The 16254-nt window shown below is 53.2% G+C and overlaps 2 protein-coding genes across 3 annotated transcripts in view; both read left to right on the top strand.

Moving 5' to 3' along the window:
• The first annotated feature begins 248 nt into the window (after positions 1-248).
• Positions 249-7866, top strand: C24H11orf52 (chromosome 24 C11orf52 homolog). Its single transcript, XM_064731986.1, has 4 exons — positions 249-358; positions 3529-3569; positions 4596-4642; positions 5010-7866. The coding sequence occupies exons 1-4, from the start codon at positions 327-329 to the stop codon at positions 5256-5258; spliced, it is 369 nt and encodes a 122-aa protein (XP_064588056.1). The 5' UTR covers positions 249-326; the 3' UTR covers positions 5259-7866.
• A 195-nt stretch (positions 7867-8061) lies between these two features.
• The window catches only part of DIXDC1 (DIX domain containing 1), a 34987-nt gene continuing 26794 nt past the window's right edge, over positions 8062-16254 (top strand). Inside the window, exons 1-2 of one of the 2 annotated variants that reach the window (XM_064731925.1) lie at positions 8062-8092; positions 8826-8929. In XM_064731925.1, coding sequence (XP_064587995.1) covers positions 8873-8929 — 57 coding nt within the window. In that variant the 5' untranslated portion in view covers positions 8062-8092; positions 8826-8872. Of the gene's footprint in view, positions 8093-8825; positions 8930-11838; positions 12050-16254 lie in introns of those variants that run through there. The other variant, XM_064731922.1, reaches the window with a different exon arrangement.

Below are 16254 nucleotides of genomic sequence, written 5' to 3'. Positions count from 1 at the left end.
CTGGGAGAATGGCGCTTCCCAAGGCTCGGAACCGGGGCAAGCTGGATGGTAAACCAGATGTGGACTGGAATAAACTTCATAAACTGGAATAAACCTAATAAAGGGAACAAAGGGGCAGTTGAGGGCTCGGCTGGGTCCGTGGCTCACCCTGGGCAGGGACAGAGCCGGGTTGGGCGCTCCCGTCCCGCCGGGACTCCGGTAGATGGCACACGGGGCCAGCTCCGAAACCCGACACTGGGGACACTCCCTGGGAGCCGGGCCCGAGCAGGAACCAGGAAATACGAGCTCAGCCTGCCCGGGGAGCGCTCGGGGAGCCGGGGAGCGCCATGGGCAACCTGTGCGGCTGCGGCCGGCGCTGGTGAGTGCGGGGCGGGCACCGGGAATCGAGAACCGGCACCGGGCACTGACACCGGGCACCGGGCACAGGGGGTACCGGGCACCGGGAATCGGGAATGGGCACCGACACCGGGCACCGGCACCGGGAACAGGGAACCGGGAATACCGGGCACAACCGGGCACCGGGAATCGGAGCGACCGGGCACCGGCCGGCGGCGGGATGGCGCACCGGGACATCGGGAACGGCACGGGAACTGCACGGCACGGACAGGGGTACCGGCACCGGGAATCGGGAATGGGCACCGACACCGGGCACCGCACGGGAAGGAACAGGACCGGCACCGGAGCTGGGAACCGGCACCGGGCACTGGCACTGGGAACCGGGAACCAGGCAACGACACCGGGCACCGGGAACCGGGAACGGGCACCGGGAACCGGGCACTGGCACTGGGAACCGGGCACTGGCACTGGGAACCAGGAACCGGGAACCGGGCACCGAAACTGGGCACCGGGAACCGGCACTGGGCACCGGGAACCGGGCACGGGCAGGATTCGGGAGATTTGCACCCTTGCGCTGGGCTGGGCAGGGCTGGGCAGAGCTCTGAGCCTTGTGCTGGGGTGCCCCGGGCTCTTTGGGCTGCCCAGGGCTCTGAGCCCTGCACCTGCCTGGCACGGACAGGTGGGCACGGCAGCAGCGCTGTGCCGGTGCCCGGGGCACGGGGACAAGGGGGGTTTGTCAGTCTGAGCCCGGACGGGAGCTGGGGAATCCCAAATCGCTGTGCTCAAATCGCTGTCCTCAAATCGCTGTCCTCGTAAGGGGTCCCTTTGAGGGGTCCCTGGGACAAGGGGGGTTCAGCCGCCCCGTCCTGCCCTCACCCATCCCAGCCCCTCTCCCTGCCCGCATCTGTCTGGATTTTTTTTTCACAGAATCCCAGAATGATGAGGTTGGAAGAGACCTCCAAGATCATTGAGTCCAACCTGTGCCCTAACACCTCAGCCAGCCTACAGCACCATGTCCAGGCTTTGTTAAACACATCCCGAGATGGTGATGCCACCACCTCCTTGGGAAGAGCATCCCAGTGCTTTGTATTCCTGCTCGGGAAATCCTGGGCACGTTTCTGAGACGCTGTGGCTGGCAGGGAGGGAGGGAAGGTGGCACTTGAATCCCCCCTGGCACCTGCTGTGCCCTGCAGCTCCTGCTCGCAGAGACAGGACAGCACTCCCTGCCCAGTGGGAATAACTTCAGCTCTGCAAGGGAAGAGCCATGAATTTCAGATGAAAGTGCAAGAAATTCATCCAGTTTTTAATAATTCCAAGAGGCACAGCATCACCTAGTGGAAGAAGGCTCAGGAGCTGAGGACAGTGAGGTTCTTCCAAGCCCTGAGCCTTGGGGAGTTTGGGATTTCGGAACAGGAGTTGGAGGTGGGAGGTGGAAAGGTGGTCACCCCCCAAAACTCCCATTTTTCATTTCAAATGAGGCACCCGGGGCATCGGGGCTTGATCAGGGCATGCCTGGGGCACAGTGTGAGGTCTGGAAAGAAAATTGATCACAGCAAATTGATTCTGTCTGGGGAGTCATTGATGAAGGAATTGTGCCCTCGGGTCTGGGCTCCTCTGACCTTTAAAGTGGCACTAAGGTGGCACAGGCTGCCCAAATCCAGGTGCCAGGATTGTGTGGGGCAGGGATCAGCCTGGCCTTGGCACAGGGACAGGGCAGGAGCAGGGCTGTGGGCGCTGCCACGGAGAATCCTCTCGGGCTGGGAGCTCCAGCAGCTTTGGAGAGCAGGGCAGAGGTTTCCAGCTCCCATTTCCCCTGCCACACGTGTCCCCATTCCTGGGGAGATGCCTGGCTGTGATTATCCTGCCGACAGGAATAGCTGCAGCCCACACACTGCCTGCAGTGTTCCTGCACTGAGGGAACAGCCTGGAATGGCAGCACAGCCCCTGCCTGCCCAGGGAGGGCAGGGACCCTGCTGCTTCTGCCCCAAAAGGGGCTGCTTGCTGAAATCCTCCTTGTCTGGGTGCTGGCAGCAAGGGAAGTGCCCCAAAAGGTCCTGGTTTGGTGAAATTATCTGTGTCTGGGTGCTGGAAGGAAGGGAACTGCCCTAAAAAGGGAAGGGAAATGCCCCACAAGGTGCTGCTCTGGTGAAATCCTCACACCTGGGTGCTGGCAGGAAGAAAAGTGCCCTAAAAGGTTCTAGTTTGGTGAAATCCTCCATATCTGGGTGCTGGCAGTAAGGGGAATGCTCTGCCACACAAACTGGGCAAGGAGGGGACACTGCAGGCAGGGGAGGAGGAGGAGGAGGAGGCTGGGAGAGCCCCACAAAGGGGCTGCTGTGAGTTAAACCCAAATTCCTGGATAGAACCCCCCGGATTTTGGCTGTGAAGGGCTGGGGGTGCCCCTGTGGCAGCGCTGGAGCCTCGGCCACCCTGCCCTGCCAAAGCTGCCCAGTCCTGGTTAATCATTCCTGGCCATTCCTGCCTGCATTCCCAGGGGGGGTTGTTTTCCCTCTGCAGTGCCAGGGCATGGCTGCGCTGCCTGGCAGAGCTGGCACAGGCACAGCCCTGCCCGGGGCACTGCTCTGGGCCTGCATTCCTTCCCCAGAGCCCCATGCAGGCACTGGCAGGGCAGCTGACCCCAAAAGGAGGGGCTGGTGACCCCAAAAGGAGGGGTTAGTGACCCCAAAAGGAGGGGCTGGTGACCCCAAAAGGAGGGGTTGGTGTCCCCAAAAGGAGGGGTTGGTGTCCCCAAAAGGAGAGGTTGGTGTCCCCAAAATAAGGGGCTGGTGCCAGATGGGATGGTGCCCTGCAGCCCGTGCCTGGGAGCTGAGATCAGGAACGGAGGAAAATGCAGAAATGCAAAGCTCCAGGGAGAGGAGCTCCCATTGCTGGGGATGCTGCTGGGGCAGGAGGGAGAGCTGGGGTGGCTGTGGGAGTGTGGGGTGCCCCAGCAGGAGGAAACACATCCCATCCCCTTTGGACACTTTCCATTTGGACACTTTCCATTTGGACACCTCCCCTTTGGACATCCCCCCTTTGGACACCTCCCCTGCCAGGGTCACTGGAGCTCCTGGCTGGCTCTCCTGGGGTCTGTCCCACTCCCTGGTACCCCAGGTGGGGTCTGGGCTGCTTTGGGGGGCAGAGGTTTGGGATTTGCAGCGCTGATGTGTCTCTCTGCCTCTCTGATTTCAGGAAGTGCCCTTCACCTTTCAAAAGGAAGAAAGCAAAGCAAGGTAAGGATGTGTGACAATGTTTGCAGTGACAGAGCCCCCGGGGAGGGGACATTCCTTTCCACACTCATTTTGCACTTAACCTTCCTCAGGAGGAGTTTGAGGCAGAATTTCCTTAAATCTCAAAGCAAGGAGGGTGATGTGCCACGGGATGTGGGGAGGGAAGGGACTCAGCAGCTGTGACCGTGTTCACAGGGCTCTGAGGGTGAGGGAAGGGAAGAGGATCTGACTCCATGTTTCAGAAGGCTGATTTATTATTTTATGATATATATTATATTAAACTATACTAAAAGAATAGAAGAAAGGATTTCATCAGAAGGCTGGCTAAGAATAGAAAAAGAAGGAATGATAACAAAGGCTTGTGTCTGGGACAGAGAGTCTGAACCTGCTGACTGTGATTGGCCATTAATTAGAAATAACTGCATGAGACTAATTACAGATCTACTTGTTGCATTCCACAGCAGCAGATAATCATTGCTTACATTTTGTTCCTGAGGCCTCTCAGCTTCTCAGGAGGAAAAATCCTAAGGAAAGGATTTTTCAGAAAACGTGTCTGTGACAAGCAGAACAGCCAAATCCCTCCTCAAAACACAGCCAGGAGCTCTCCAGCAGGGCAGGGGCTGCAAACATCTGTCTGACAGCCCTGCCACAATCAGGGCCATTCCTCAAGCTGTGTCCTGTGGCCTTTGGACCGTGCTGGGCAGAACATGTTTGCCAGGCAGCAGAGGAAATGACAAAGTTAAAAGTGGCTCTGACTCCTCTGAGGGCCTGACAAGGAGCACTCTGTGCTGGGTCTGTGCCTTCTGCCAAGAACTCTGTGGTGCAGAGCGTGCTGCCATGCTGGGAAACCTCATTTTCCCCAAAGAAACAAGCCCAGGCTTTCTTCTTGGGCAGCATCAGGGCTGAGGGAGTCAGAGGAGATGGAAATCTGATTTGTGCCCCGGGGAGAGCCCACCCAGCACTGCTGCACCCCGAGGTGGAACAACAAACTGGTTCAGGCTGACCCCTAAAGTGGAGTTTCTTTTGCAGGAGCTAATGGGAGGCAGGAGGCGCAGCAGCAGCAGCCTGGCAGCAAGGTAAATGAATTTCCAGAGGGTTTTCCTAAGGGTGGGTTGAGGAGACAGAGCTGCCCTGGGCTGGGGGGACACAGGGCAGGATCCAGAGCCAAGAATCCTCTCCTGCTGGGCAGTCTCTAATCTGGGCACACTGCCCATGGCTTTTCCCATATTTTTTGCCCCTTGTAGGAATGTGCCCCCTGTTGATGGAGTGACCAAATTATTCTTTGCCTACTTAAAAGGGCAGAATTTTTGGACAGAATCAAACCACGACAGGAGATAAGCCAAATTTTTTTAATATTTGTTATGCTGAAATCATTCTTTGTAAGAGTCTCTCAGGCCAATTCTGGGAAAACTTATCTAGTTTTATTTTTTTTTTTCTGAGCAGGCTGTCCCATCAGCAGTGCCCACGTATGAGGATGTCCCAGATGTCCCTGTGTATGCCACGGTGAGCAGGAGGGGAGTCCAGCAGGAGGAGAGCATCCACTACGCCGACATCCAGGTGTTGTGCAGGGCCCAGCAGCGCTCAGCCGCCCCGGTGAGGAGCCTGCAGCAGCACCAGCCCACCGAGTACGCCACCCTCAACTTCCCCAGGGCCAGGCTCAAGTACGACAGCAAAAACGGGACCTTGGTCTGAGAGAAACCAGGGCCTCGTCCTGCTGCTCTGGCAGGGAAAGGAGCTCGAACCATGGACTCCTCCTTCAGGAGGAAAAGGAGCTCAGCCCATGGGCTCATCCTACAGCAGGGAAAGGAGCTCACCCCATGGCCTTGTCCTGGTCCTCCAGCAGGGAAAGGAGCTCAAACCATGGACTCCTCCTTCAGGAGGAAAAGGAGCTCACCCCATGGCCTTGTCCTGGTCCTTCAGCAGGGAAAGGAGCTCAGCCCATGGACTCATCCTTCAGGAAAGGGAGCTCAGCCCATGGACTCCTCCTTCAGGAGGAAAAGGAGCTCATCCCATTGACTCATCCTCCAGCAGGGAAAGGAGCTCAGCCCATGGCCTTGTCTTCCATCAGGAAAAGGAGCTCAGCCCATGGCTTCATCCCTCAACAGGAAAAGGAGCTCAGCCCATGGCCTCATCCTCCTTCAGCAGGAAAAGGAGCTCACCCCATGGTTTCATCCTCCTCCTTCAGCAGGAAAAGGAGCTCACCTCATGGCCTTGTCTTCCATCAAAAAAAGGAGCTCACCCCATGGCCTGCTCCTCCATCAGGAAAAGGAGCTCACCCCATGGACTCATCCTCCAGCAGGAAAAGGAGCTCAGCCCATGGACTCCTCCTTCAGGAAAGGGAGCTCATCCCATGGCCTAATTGTCCATCGGGAAAAGGAGCTCACCCCATGGCCTCCTCCTCCTTCAGCAGGAAAAGGAGCTCAGCCCATGGCCTTGTCTTCCATCAGGAAAAGGAGCTCAGCCCATGGCCTTGTCCTGCTCCTCCTGAATTCAGGAATTCAGCACTAAAGGGAGGTTCTGCTGCTGCCTTTGAGGAATTCAGAAATTCAGGACTAAAGTGAGGTCTTGGTGCTCCCTTTGGGGAGTCAGGAATTCAGCACTAAAAGCACTAAAGGGAGGTTTTGGTGCTGCCCTTGGGAATTCGGGAATTCAGGAATTCAGCACTAAAGGGAGGTTCTGGTGAGGGTTTTGTGTCAGTGTTAAAGCTCTGAGCCTGCAGAGTGACTCGTGGCTGGTGCTGTGAGGAGATCAGACCTTCAGCAGGATCTGCTGCTCCTGCAGGTGCAGCCAGGCCCTGGTGCATCCCCTTGCCCCAAAATCAGTGCTGTGCAGCCATGCACGGTACCTGGCAGCCAGAAATGCACAATTAGGAGGGCACAGAAGGATTTCTGTCACTGCTGGGCTGCTCAGAGGTGCATCCTCTGTGCAAACAAGTGAGGAGTGAGCTCCTGGCTCGGGCTGGAAGTGAAACAAGGGAAAATTGGCGGTTTAGCTGCAGATCAGTGCCTATTTTTAGGGCAGTTCTCTGAGTCCAGCAGCTGCCTGGGGAACTGGGAATGAACCCTGGGCAGCCTCAGAGAAGACTTTGGACTTTGCCTCCACTTTTCCCTCATTTTGTGCTGTCAGCCCTGGTTGTAAACCCCAGTGACACCGAGCACACACCCTGTGGGGCTGCCAGCTCCACCTCTGTTTGTGGGTTTGCAAGAGTGTCAATAATTCAGCGTAGCAATGGTCCAAACTGGGCAGCACTGGCACCAGGGCTCCCCAAACCCCTTCTGCAGGCACTAAAGCAAGGCTGGCACATTCTGCTCCTCAGTCAGGGCCTGCAGAGCAGATTCTGGGGCAGCCCCAGTCACTGGCAGCGTTTAGAGATGGAGATTTTATTATTAATACACAGAACTTTGCCGGGATGGTTCCTTTTATAAACACACACAACTTTGCAGGGATGGTTCCTTTTATAAACACACACAAGTTTTCATTTTACAACTCAGCTGGGTGGGAAAAGCATGAAGGAGTTCCTGCTCATGGTGAAAAATAAAGCTGCTCCAGGCTGTGTTTGCCGAGGTGGGAGTGTTTGAGGACCAATATTCCCATTTTTCCTATGTGTTTTAATGAGTGCCCGAGCCCCTGGAATGGTTCTTATCTGCCATTTCCTGAGGAGCTGCGGCTTCCACACCACCCTTGGGCTGTTCCTGGAAGTGCAGGACAATTCTGTGCTCATCCTAAGACAATTCCATGTTCATCCTGGAGACAATTCCATGCTCATCTTTGTCACTATAGGACACAAAACAACATGAGTGCACACTGCTGCTCTCAAGGTAAAGAAAAAGGGAAGTTTATTTTCTGACTCCAGCATTTACAGTTTTCTAAAAGTGACAGTGACAGTGCCGCCTCTCCAATGACACTGCACAAACCAACAGCCCATCCAATTTCTCTTCTTCAATAAAAGAATGCAAAACAATGAGTTATTTACAGAAAGTGTGTGAGAAAATTTGCTACAAGAATGTAAACATCAGAAGGCTTAGAGAAACTGAAAAAATCCAAGTGACACATCCTGGAGACAATTTCCATGCTCATCCTAGAGACAATTCCATGCTTATCCTACAGACAGTTCCACACTCCCATTCCGGTGACTTTCCCCAGGTTTTCCATGGGGAATTGTGGAAGCCGCGTGTTCTGCAATACAGATTTTCCTGAAGGACTCGGTTTTGCACTGAACATTAAAATCTGCGCTGCCCGCGTCTGCCGTGTGTGCCCAGCGGGTGTTGATGTGCCATTAAAGATGCAATGTTCAGTTTTGAGTGAGATTTCCTCTCTCTGGGGGAGGCTGGGGGGACACACAGGGTCCCGTTCCCGGGGGCGGTGCGGGGCTGGGCAGGGGCATCCCCGGGCTGGCTCCGATCCCATCCCCATCCCCATCCCGATCCCGGCCCCCCGATCCCGATCCCGATCCCGGGGCGGAGCCAGCGCCATCCCGCCCCATCCCGCCCCCGTTCCCGCGGCAACCGGAGACGCGCCGGGAGCAGGTAGGGCCGGGAGTGCGGGTCCTGATACCCATCAATCCCACCGCGTCCTATCCCATCCCATCCCATCCCATCCCATCCCATCCCATCCCATCCCATCCCATCCCACCCCATCCCATCCCACCCCATCCTGTCCCATTTCCTCTCCCCATTCCCCCTCACCTCACCCCATCCTATCCCATTTTATCAATCCCATCCCACCTCACCCCATCTCACCCCATCTCACCTCAGCCCCACTCAATCCCATCCCACCCCTGCTCGCTCTCGGTCCCCATTTCTGCCCGTGCCACCCCATCCCCAGCTTCTCCTCACCCCCCAGCACTGCCCTGCTCCTGATCCTATTCCTATTCCTGCTCCCCACATTCCCATCCCACAGCCCATCCCAGCCCTGCTCCTGGGTGTCCCTGTGCTCAAGATCCCATCCCATCCCATCTGCATCCCATCCTGTCCCATTTCACCTCTCCCCATTCCCCCTCATCCCATCCCATCCCATCCCATCCCATCCCATCCCATCCCATCCCATCAATCCCATCCCATCCCATCAATCCCATCCCATCCCATCAATCCCATCCCATCCCATCCCATCCCATCCCATCCCACCAATCCCATCCCATCAATCCCATCCCATCCCATCAATCCCATCAATTCCCATCCCATCCCATCCCATCCCATCCCATCCCATCCCATCCCATCCCATCCCATCCCAAATCCCTGATGGATTTGCTTTTCCCCTTAGGCTCAGGAGTGCTGGGACCCTCCCCTGGCACTGAGGTGACATCCAGCATGGGGACTCTGATGGGCACGGGGCCCTGTCACCCCCCACAGCCTCCTGCACCCTCTGTGAGTTCCCAACAGCCTTTTTGGTGTCCTTCTGTCCTTTTTGGTACCCTTTCTGTTCCTTTTGTTGTCCTTCTGTCCCTTTGGTGCCCTTTCTGTCCCTTTTGGTGCCTCAGGAGGATTTGGGATCAGTGACACGAGTGCAGCCGTGCCTTTGGGCAGCTCTTTGGGTTCTTGCTGCAGTCACAGCCCCACAAACCCCACGGGTGAATTCCTGACCCAGGAATTTCTCACCCAGGAATGGGGTTGGATCATTTATGTTGGATCATCTCTGGGTAATGAACAAGTCAGCCCCACAGGCCTCAGGAAATTATTTTTGCTACCAGAGAGAGAAAAGTGATGTATGAGACTGGAATTATTCCTGACCCAGGGATTCCTCTTTTGTTTTCACCCCCCAAACCCCGATTTTAGTGACCAGAAGGGTGCAAGGACAAGGGCTGGGGTCATGCTGGAAGTGGCCAGGAGATGGCAATGCCACCGAGCGCCACCAAGCCTGGGCCCAGAGGTCACTCACCCAGGGGCAGCTGCTGGGGCATCCTTTGGGTGTCACTGCCCTGATAGGGCTGGAATCACTGGGCAGAGAATTCCCTTGGGAAAATTCAGGGAGAATTCTCAATTTCCTGTTAGTGAGAGGCTCCTTGCAAAAGCAGCACTGAGAGGCAGCTCTTGTGTAAAACTGACAGCAAAACACAGCCCTGCCAGCAGCAGCTGGAAACTTGGGAGTCAAGCACAAAGGGAGAAGTGGAATTTAATTTTTAAAAGTTATTTTTAGCCCACACTCCCACCCCAGCCCCATTTGTGTCCCCACAATGGGCAGGAGAATGGCTCAGCAGGTCCAGCCTGGTTTCTATTCCCTGGCATTCAGGCACAGATAAGAAACTGTAAGAACACAATGAAAAACTCCTGCAGAAACAAATCTTTGATGAGAAAACCTCTGAGCTGGGCTGTACCCGAGCCTGGCAGGGAAAAGGAGAACATTTGGAACATTTTTGCCTTTGCTGGAGCAGGAGGGGGCTCTGCAGGAGGGAGATGGGATGAAAGGGAGCCCCTGCATCCCAGATCTTCTTGGTCGACCCAAAAATCTCAAAATCCTTCCTTGTTATATTACAAATCCCCTATAAATGTGTGTTTGCCATGTAAAAAACAGGTGGTAAATACATATAATGCAATAAATATAAATAATGTATAATTTAATAATGTATATATATTATATACCATATATAATATGCCATATATCATATACCATATATAATATACCATATATAATATATAACATATAACATATAATGTATATATTATATGATAAATAATATAAAATATATATAATATATAATATATAATATATAATATATAATATATAATATATAATATATAATAATATATGCTATATAGTATATAATACATAATGCATACTATATAATATATAGTAATATATAATATACAATATATAATAATATTTATATATATATAATGTAATAAATTATTAGTCAAGAAGAGCATTTTAAACTCCACACTGGAAGCTCTGAGTGTGTTTTGTTGGTTTTTCCTCCAAAATTAGGTCGCTTTTTGTCTCATGGGAGAGCAACTTCGTTTTCCCACAAAATGTTATTGGAATTGCACAGGCATAAGCTACTCAATTGCATTAAAAAAAGGGGTTACATATTTATTTAATGGCATTTTGAAGCTCAAAAGTGAACGGGATCAAGGCTCCAAGCCCCCAGCAGCCCCAGCTTACGAGGCTTTGTGCAAAGCCTGGCTGTAATCTGCTGTTTTGCTGAACAGATGTGGCATTAGAACCGATGAAAACATCAAAATCTCCACTCGCGGGGAATTATGAAAAGCAGGGAGAGCAAAATGAATAATTTAGAACGGGACGAGAGGGAACCGCCTCCTTTTGGGTTGGGTACAGAGGGAAGCGACCTGTTGCTTCTCTTTCTGTATTTTAGCTGTGTTGGGCTAAAATTGTGAAATTGTGCCATTGATTTTTCCTCGGCATGCATCAACACTTAGGCGGGGGGGGAAAAAAATAAAAAAAAGTTTGTTTTTAAGCGCGTTTCACACCTAGAAATGCTGGCAGGACATTTTGGGAGCGGAGGGCAGCGGGGTCAGCGCTGGCAGAGCCCCTGCCCGGCGGTTTCACCCATTCCGCTTTCATTTTCCTTTTTTCCTTCCCCGGGCGCTTCCTGAAAGGTGACACCGACTCCGAGAGGCAGCCTGGGGACACTCGATACCCATTTCTGTCATGGGAGCGCTTAGTGCTGTACGGAGCGAGCTGGGGCTTGTGGTTATTATTTGAACGTTTTCTCTCGCGTTTGGGGTTGGTTTTTTTTTGGTTTTTTTTTTTGGTTTTTTTTGTTTTTTGTTTTTTTTTTTTTTTTTGTTTTTTGCCGGTTTTTGTTTGTTTGGGGGTTTTCTTTGTTTCTTGGGTTTATTTTGTTTTTGGAGTTTTTTTGTTGGGTTTTTTGTTTGTTTTTTGGGGGGGCTTTGTTTGGTTGGTTTTTGGGGTTTTTTCTTTGTTTTTTGGGGGATTTTTTGGGGGGTTTTTTTGGGGGGGGGGTGTTTTTTGGGTTTTTTTTTTTTCCATTGAAAAAACGAAGTGTTCAAACTTGCGAACCTCCCGGGCGTCGTGGCCTGCCTTGCGGCTTCCTGTGGCTGCAGAACGATCTCCTCTCAGCGCTCTGCTCCCCGTGCAAGGCATCACCTCCCTCCGTCCCTCCTTCCTCCTCTTCCTCCTCCTCTCCCCCCGCTCTTGAAAATCCCCATTTCCCCAGCGCCTTCGGGGATACTTTCGCGGTCTGTTTTCCCCCTTTCGGCTGGAAATGGCTTTCAGATGTTTTCTCCCCCGCGCCCGCATCTCGCAAAGCCGCGGCGTCGCCGTGACAACCGAGTGACATCTCCGCCGCCTCCTCCCCCCGAGCATGCCCACAGCGGCTCCGCTCGGCCCGGCCCGCACAGATGGGACCATGAGAGCCCTTCCCCGCCGCCTCCCGGCCTTTGTGCTCGGGAGGAAGAGGAGGGAGAGCAGCGAGAGGCGGCGCCGCGGCCCCTGAGCCCCCCGGGACCATGCTGGCCTGCCTGGCCCGGGGCAGCGTGCTGGACATCCTGCAGGAGGGATTCAGCGAGGTAAAGCCGCGGCCGCCCCGGGAGGAAGGCACGGCGGGGTAGTGCGGGATTGGGGGCAGAAATGGGGGGAAACAGCGAGGTTTATCAGCGGGGAGCGGGAGTTGGTGAGGAGTTTGTGGCTGGTGCTACGGGAGGGGTTGGAGCTCTTCTCGCTGCTCTGCTGCTGGCCCGGGAAACCGCACAAACTGTGGGGTTACGGTAAATTGTACAAACTGTGGGGTCCTGGAAATAACACAAACTGTGGGGTCCTGGAAATAACACAAACTGTGGGGTCCCGGGAAATAACAGAGACTGTGGGGTCCCGGGAAATAACACAAACTGTGGGGTCCCGGTAAATAACAGAGACTGTGGGGTCCCGGGAAAGAACAGAAACTGTGGGGTCCCGGTAAATTATGCAAACTGTGGGGTCCCGGGAAATAACACAGACTGTGGGGTCCCAGTAAATAACACAAATTGTGGGGTCGCTGTAAATAACACAAACTGTGGGGTCCCAGTAAATAACAAAAACTGTGGGGTTACGGTAAATTGTACAAACTGTGGGGTCTCGGTAAATAACACAGACTGTGAGGTCCTGGGAAATAACACAAATTGTGGGGTCCCGGGTAAATTGTGGGGTCCCAGTAAATAACACAATTGTGGGGTCCCAGTAAATAACACAATTGTGGGGTCCCGGTAAATAACACAAACTGTGGGGTCCCAGTAAATAACACAAACTGTGGGGTCCTCGTAAATAACACAAACTGTGGGGTCCCAGTAAATTGTACAAACTGTGGGGTCTCGATAAATAATACAAACTGTGGGGTCCTGGGAAATAGCACAAACTGTGGGGTCCTGGTGAATAACACAAACTATGGGGTCCCAGTAAATTGTACAAACTGTGGGGTCTCGGCAAATTTTACAAACTGTGGGGTCCTGGTGAACAGCACAAACTGTGGGGCAGCGTTTGTTGTGTAAAATCGACTCCGCTGCTGAGGGATGTGTGCTGGGGGCTGGAAATCGGATTTATGGACTCACATTGCTTGGGAGAGGCAGCCAAAGAGCTGCTTTGGGGTTTTTCCCCCCATCTTTTTCTGTAAAATGAATCCCTGGGGGACTGAAATGGAACTTGGTGGGGAAAATGTAATTTTTAAAGTGTTTTTATTCGCCTATTCTGCTAGAAGAGTAATGAATTGTAAAATAAGGACATGCACAAGAAACTGCAGAGATGGGGATCCCGCAGCTGTGGGGGGACAGCAGTGGGACCTCCCTCTTTGGGGGGCACAAAAATGAGTTTTGTTGGCTGTTTATGGATATTTATAATCCCCGGGCAGCCCGTGCTGGGGCTGAAAAGGAAGAAAAACTGAGTGGGGATTTGCTGGAAGCCCAGAGCTGCTGCTATTTTCTCTCTCACTTTTGGGGGGTTTTTATCCTTTCTCAAAGCACAGAACTGAATTCTGTTTAGTGTTGTGTGACTCCTCAGCCATGCCGTGCCTGTTATGCACAGAAAATGAAAAATGAACCCTGGACATCTCTGCTGGGCTTCCCGAATCCGGGAAAACCAAACTGGGGGTGAAACCTGAGCCTGGCCCGGCTCCTGGAGCTGGAATGGCTCCGTTCCTCCTCCTCCTCCTCCTCCTCCTCCTCCTCCTCCTCACAGTGTCAGCTCATTTTTAGCCAGCCAAGGTCTGGGTTTAGATCGAGTTCGTACTTCCTGTGCTCGGGGCAGCACATCCTCCCCAGGCACAATTAGTGACTTATTTATTAATAATTTAATCAATGATGGGAGTGAACCCCAGCGATGCTCAGTGCCTGGCCCTGGCTGGTTTTACCTCAGCTGTGGAAGAAACTTCCCTCTGCCACCAGAAAAAAAAGAGATTATCGGGATCTCTGCCTCCTCACACGCTCCTACAAAAGTAAAACTGAAATGGGTTTAGCAAGGGGAGGACCTGGGATTTGCCGAGGCTCTGGGAATGAGAGAGGAGCTCCCACTCCATTCTTGCTGTGATCACCAGCTCTGAGTCCTGCCTGTCTCAGTTTGCCTGTTTGGGTGTTTATTTACACAGAAATTAACGTGGAATTGTGTCCCCATGCCGGGTGTTATTTACATTTACATTAACGTGGAATTGTGTCCCCATGCCGGGTGCTGTTTACATTTACACAGAAATTAACGTGGAATTGTGTCCCCATACCGGGTGTTATTTACATTTACATTAACGTGGAATTGTGTCCCCATGCCGGGTGTTATTTACATTTACATTAATGTGGAATTGTGTCCCCATGCCGGGTGCTATTTACACAGAAATTAACACGGAATTGTGTCCCCATGCCGGGTGTTATTTACATTTACATTAACGGGGAATTGTGTCCCGATCCCGGGTGCTGACCAGACCCAGCACAGCCAAGAGCCTCGGGGAGGTTCCTTTGTCCCTTTTTCTCCTTTTCCCCCTCCCTCTCCATCCCCTGTGACCGAGGGCACCTCGGCAGCCCAATTATCCCTAATTAGTGCTGGAGCAGCATTGTCCTTCTGCACTGCTGCTTTCTCCACCGTGTGAGGAATCCCGTCCTGCTCCAGGCTCCCTGAAATTGCTGAATTGTCACTTCAGGCCCGTTTATTTCCCTTTTTCCCCTTCCCTTTCAGGGCCAGGGCCCTGGTGGCCGCTGTCACCTGCAGACATCTGAGGGCACGATGGTTTTGTTTGATGTTGAGATGCAGCAAAGTCCCCCCCGTGGGCATTAAAGCCCCTCATTAATGGCCTGCCCTGCCTTGAAGGTGTTTCCCTGCTGTTTGTGGGGATTTCTGCAGCTCCCAGGCAGATAAATAATTCAATCCCGCAGCTGGATGGGGCCCTGGGGATGTGTGGCTGCTAAAAGCAGGAGTTTATAATGAAAGGGAACCACAGAGAGGGGGCTCATCTGCTCTGACTCTGTCCATGTGGCCCCAGCCTGTTCCCTTTCCTCGGGGAAATGCAGTTTATTTATGCGCTGACACTTCTGCCAGCTCTTGCAAACAGATGGGGCACAGAGAAATGTGTCACAAGTGAGCTCCAGGCTGCATTTGAACAGCACCACACCTTGTCTTTTTTCGAGCTGGAGGATCATTTCCTGTGGCAAACTTCATTATGTGGCTGCCCGTGTGCAGTGAGTCATTTAAAATAACTATTTTCTTCCCCCCGTCCCCGAGATTATGCTGAACAAACGATCCATTCCAGAGAGGCCAGGGAGGCTGGCAGGGGTTGTGGGGCAAGCAGGGCAGGGTGAAATGCAGGATTGGGGGAAATCTCCCCCATTTTGGGCTGCAGGGAGCTGCAGGGCTGTTCTGCCCCTGTTCCATGGGATATTTCCCCTGGTTCTCAGCCCTGTGGGTGATTCCTGCATTTCCCAACCCCTCTCCTTCACCCTGCCTGGGTGGAGGTGCCGTCCTGCCTGTGAGCTGTGATTCCTCACCCTGGGCAATGCTCTGGGGGTGATTTGGGTTCGTTTCTCTGTTTCTGGGGTGTGAGCCCTCTGTTTCCCTCCAGGCACGGTCCTGATCTGTGATTCCTCACCCTGGGGGTGTTTTGGGTTCGTTTCTCTGTTTGGGATCATTTTCTGGTGGACCCTCTGTTTCTCGGGCACAGTCTGATCTGTGATCTTGTCCTGGCAATGCATGGGTGATCTGGTTCGTTCTCTGTTTGGTCATTTTCTGGCTCTTTCCTCTCGGGCAGGGTCTGATCTGTGACTCCTTGTCTGGCAATGCCATGGATGATTTGGTTCATTTCTCATTGGGTAATTTTCTGTCTCTGCTGCCCGGGGCAAGGTCCTGATCTGTGACTCCTCACCCTGGAAAATGTCCTGGGCGGGGGAATTTGGGTTCGTTTCTCTGTTTGGGGTCATTTTCTGGCTCTGTTCCCCTCGGGGCACGGTCCTGATCTGTGACTCCTTGTCCTGGGCAATGCCATGGGATGATTTGGGTTCGTTTCTCAATTTGGGGTCATTTTCTGGCTCTGCTGCCCTCGGGGCACGGTCCTGATCTGTGACCAGGAGGTCTCAGCTGGGTGATGTCAGCACAAGGAGCTGGCACTCACCCTCTCCTGCCCCAGCGCTATTTATAGGATTAATAGGATTCACCATGGAGAGCTGGTTTGACTTCTGGCTCCCTCACCCTGCTCAGCCCCAGGACTCTCTCAGGGGTCCTGGATCCCACCCCAAGCTCCGGAGGTGCTGGTTCATCGCGCCAGCTCTGCTTT

This window comes from Zonotrichia leucophrys, chromosome 24, assembly GCF_028769735.1.
Source record: "Zonotrichia leucophrys gambelii isolate GWCS_2022_RI chromosome 24, RI_Zleu_2.0, whole genome shotgun sequence".
Lineage (NCBI taxonomy): Eukaryota > Metazoa > Chordata > Aves > Passeriformes > Passerellidae > Zonotrichia > Zonotrichia leucophrys.
Note: the sequence above shows the minus strand (reverse complement) of the source record. Positions and strands in the feature narration are given on the sequence as shown.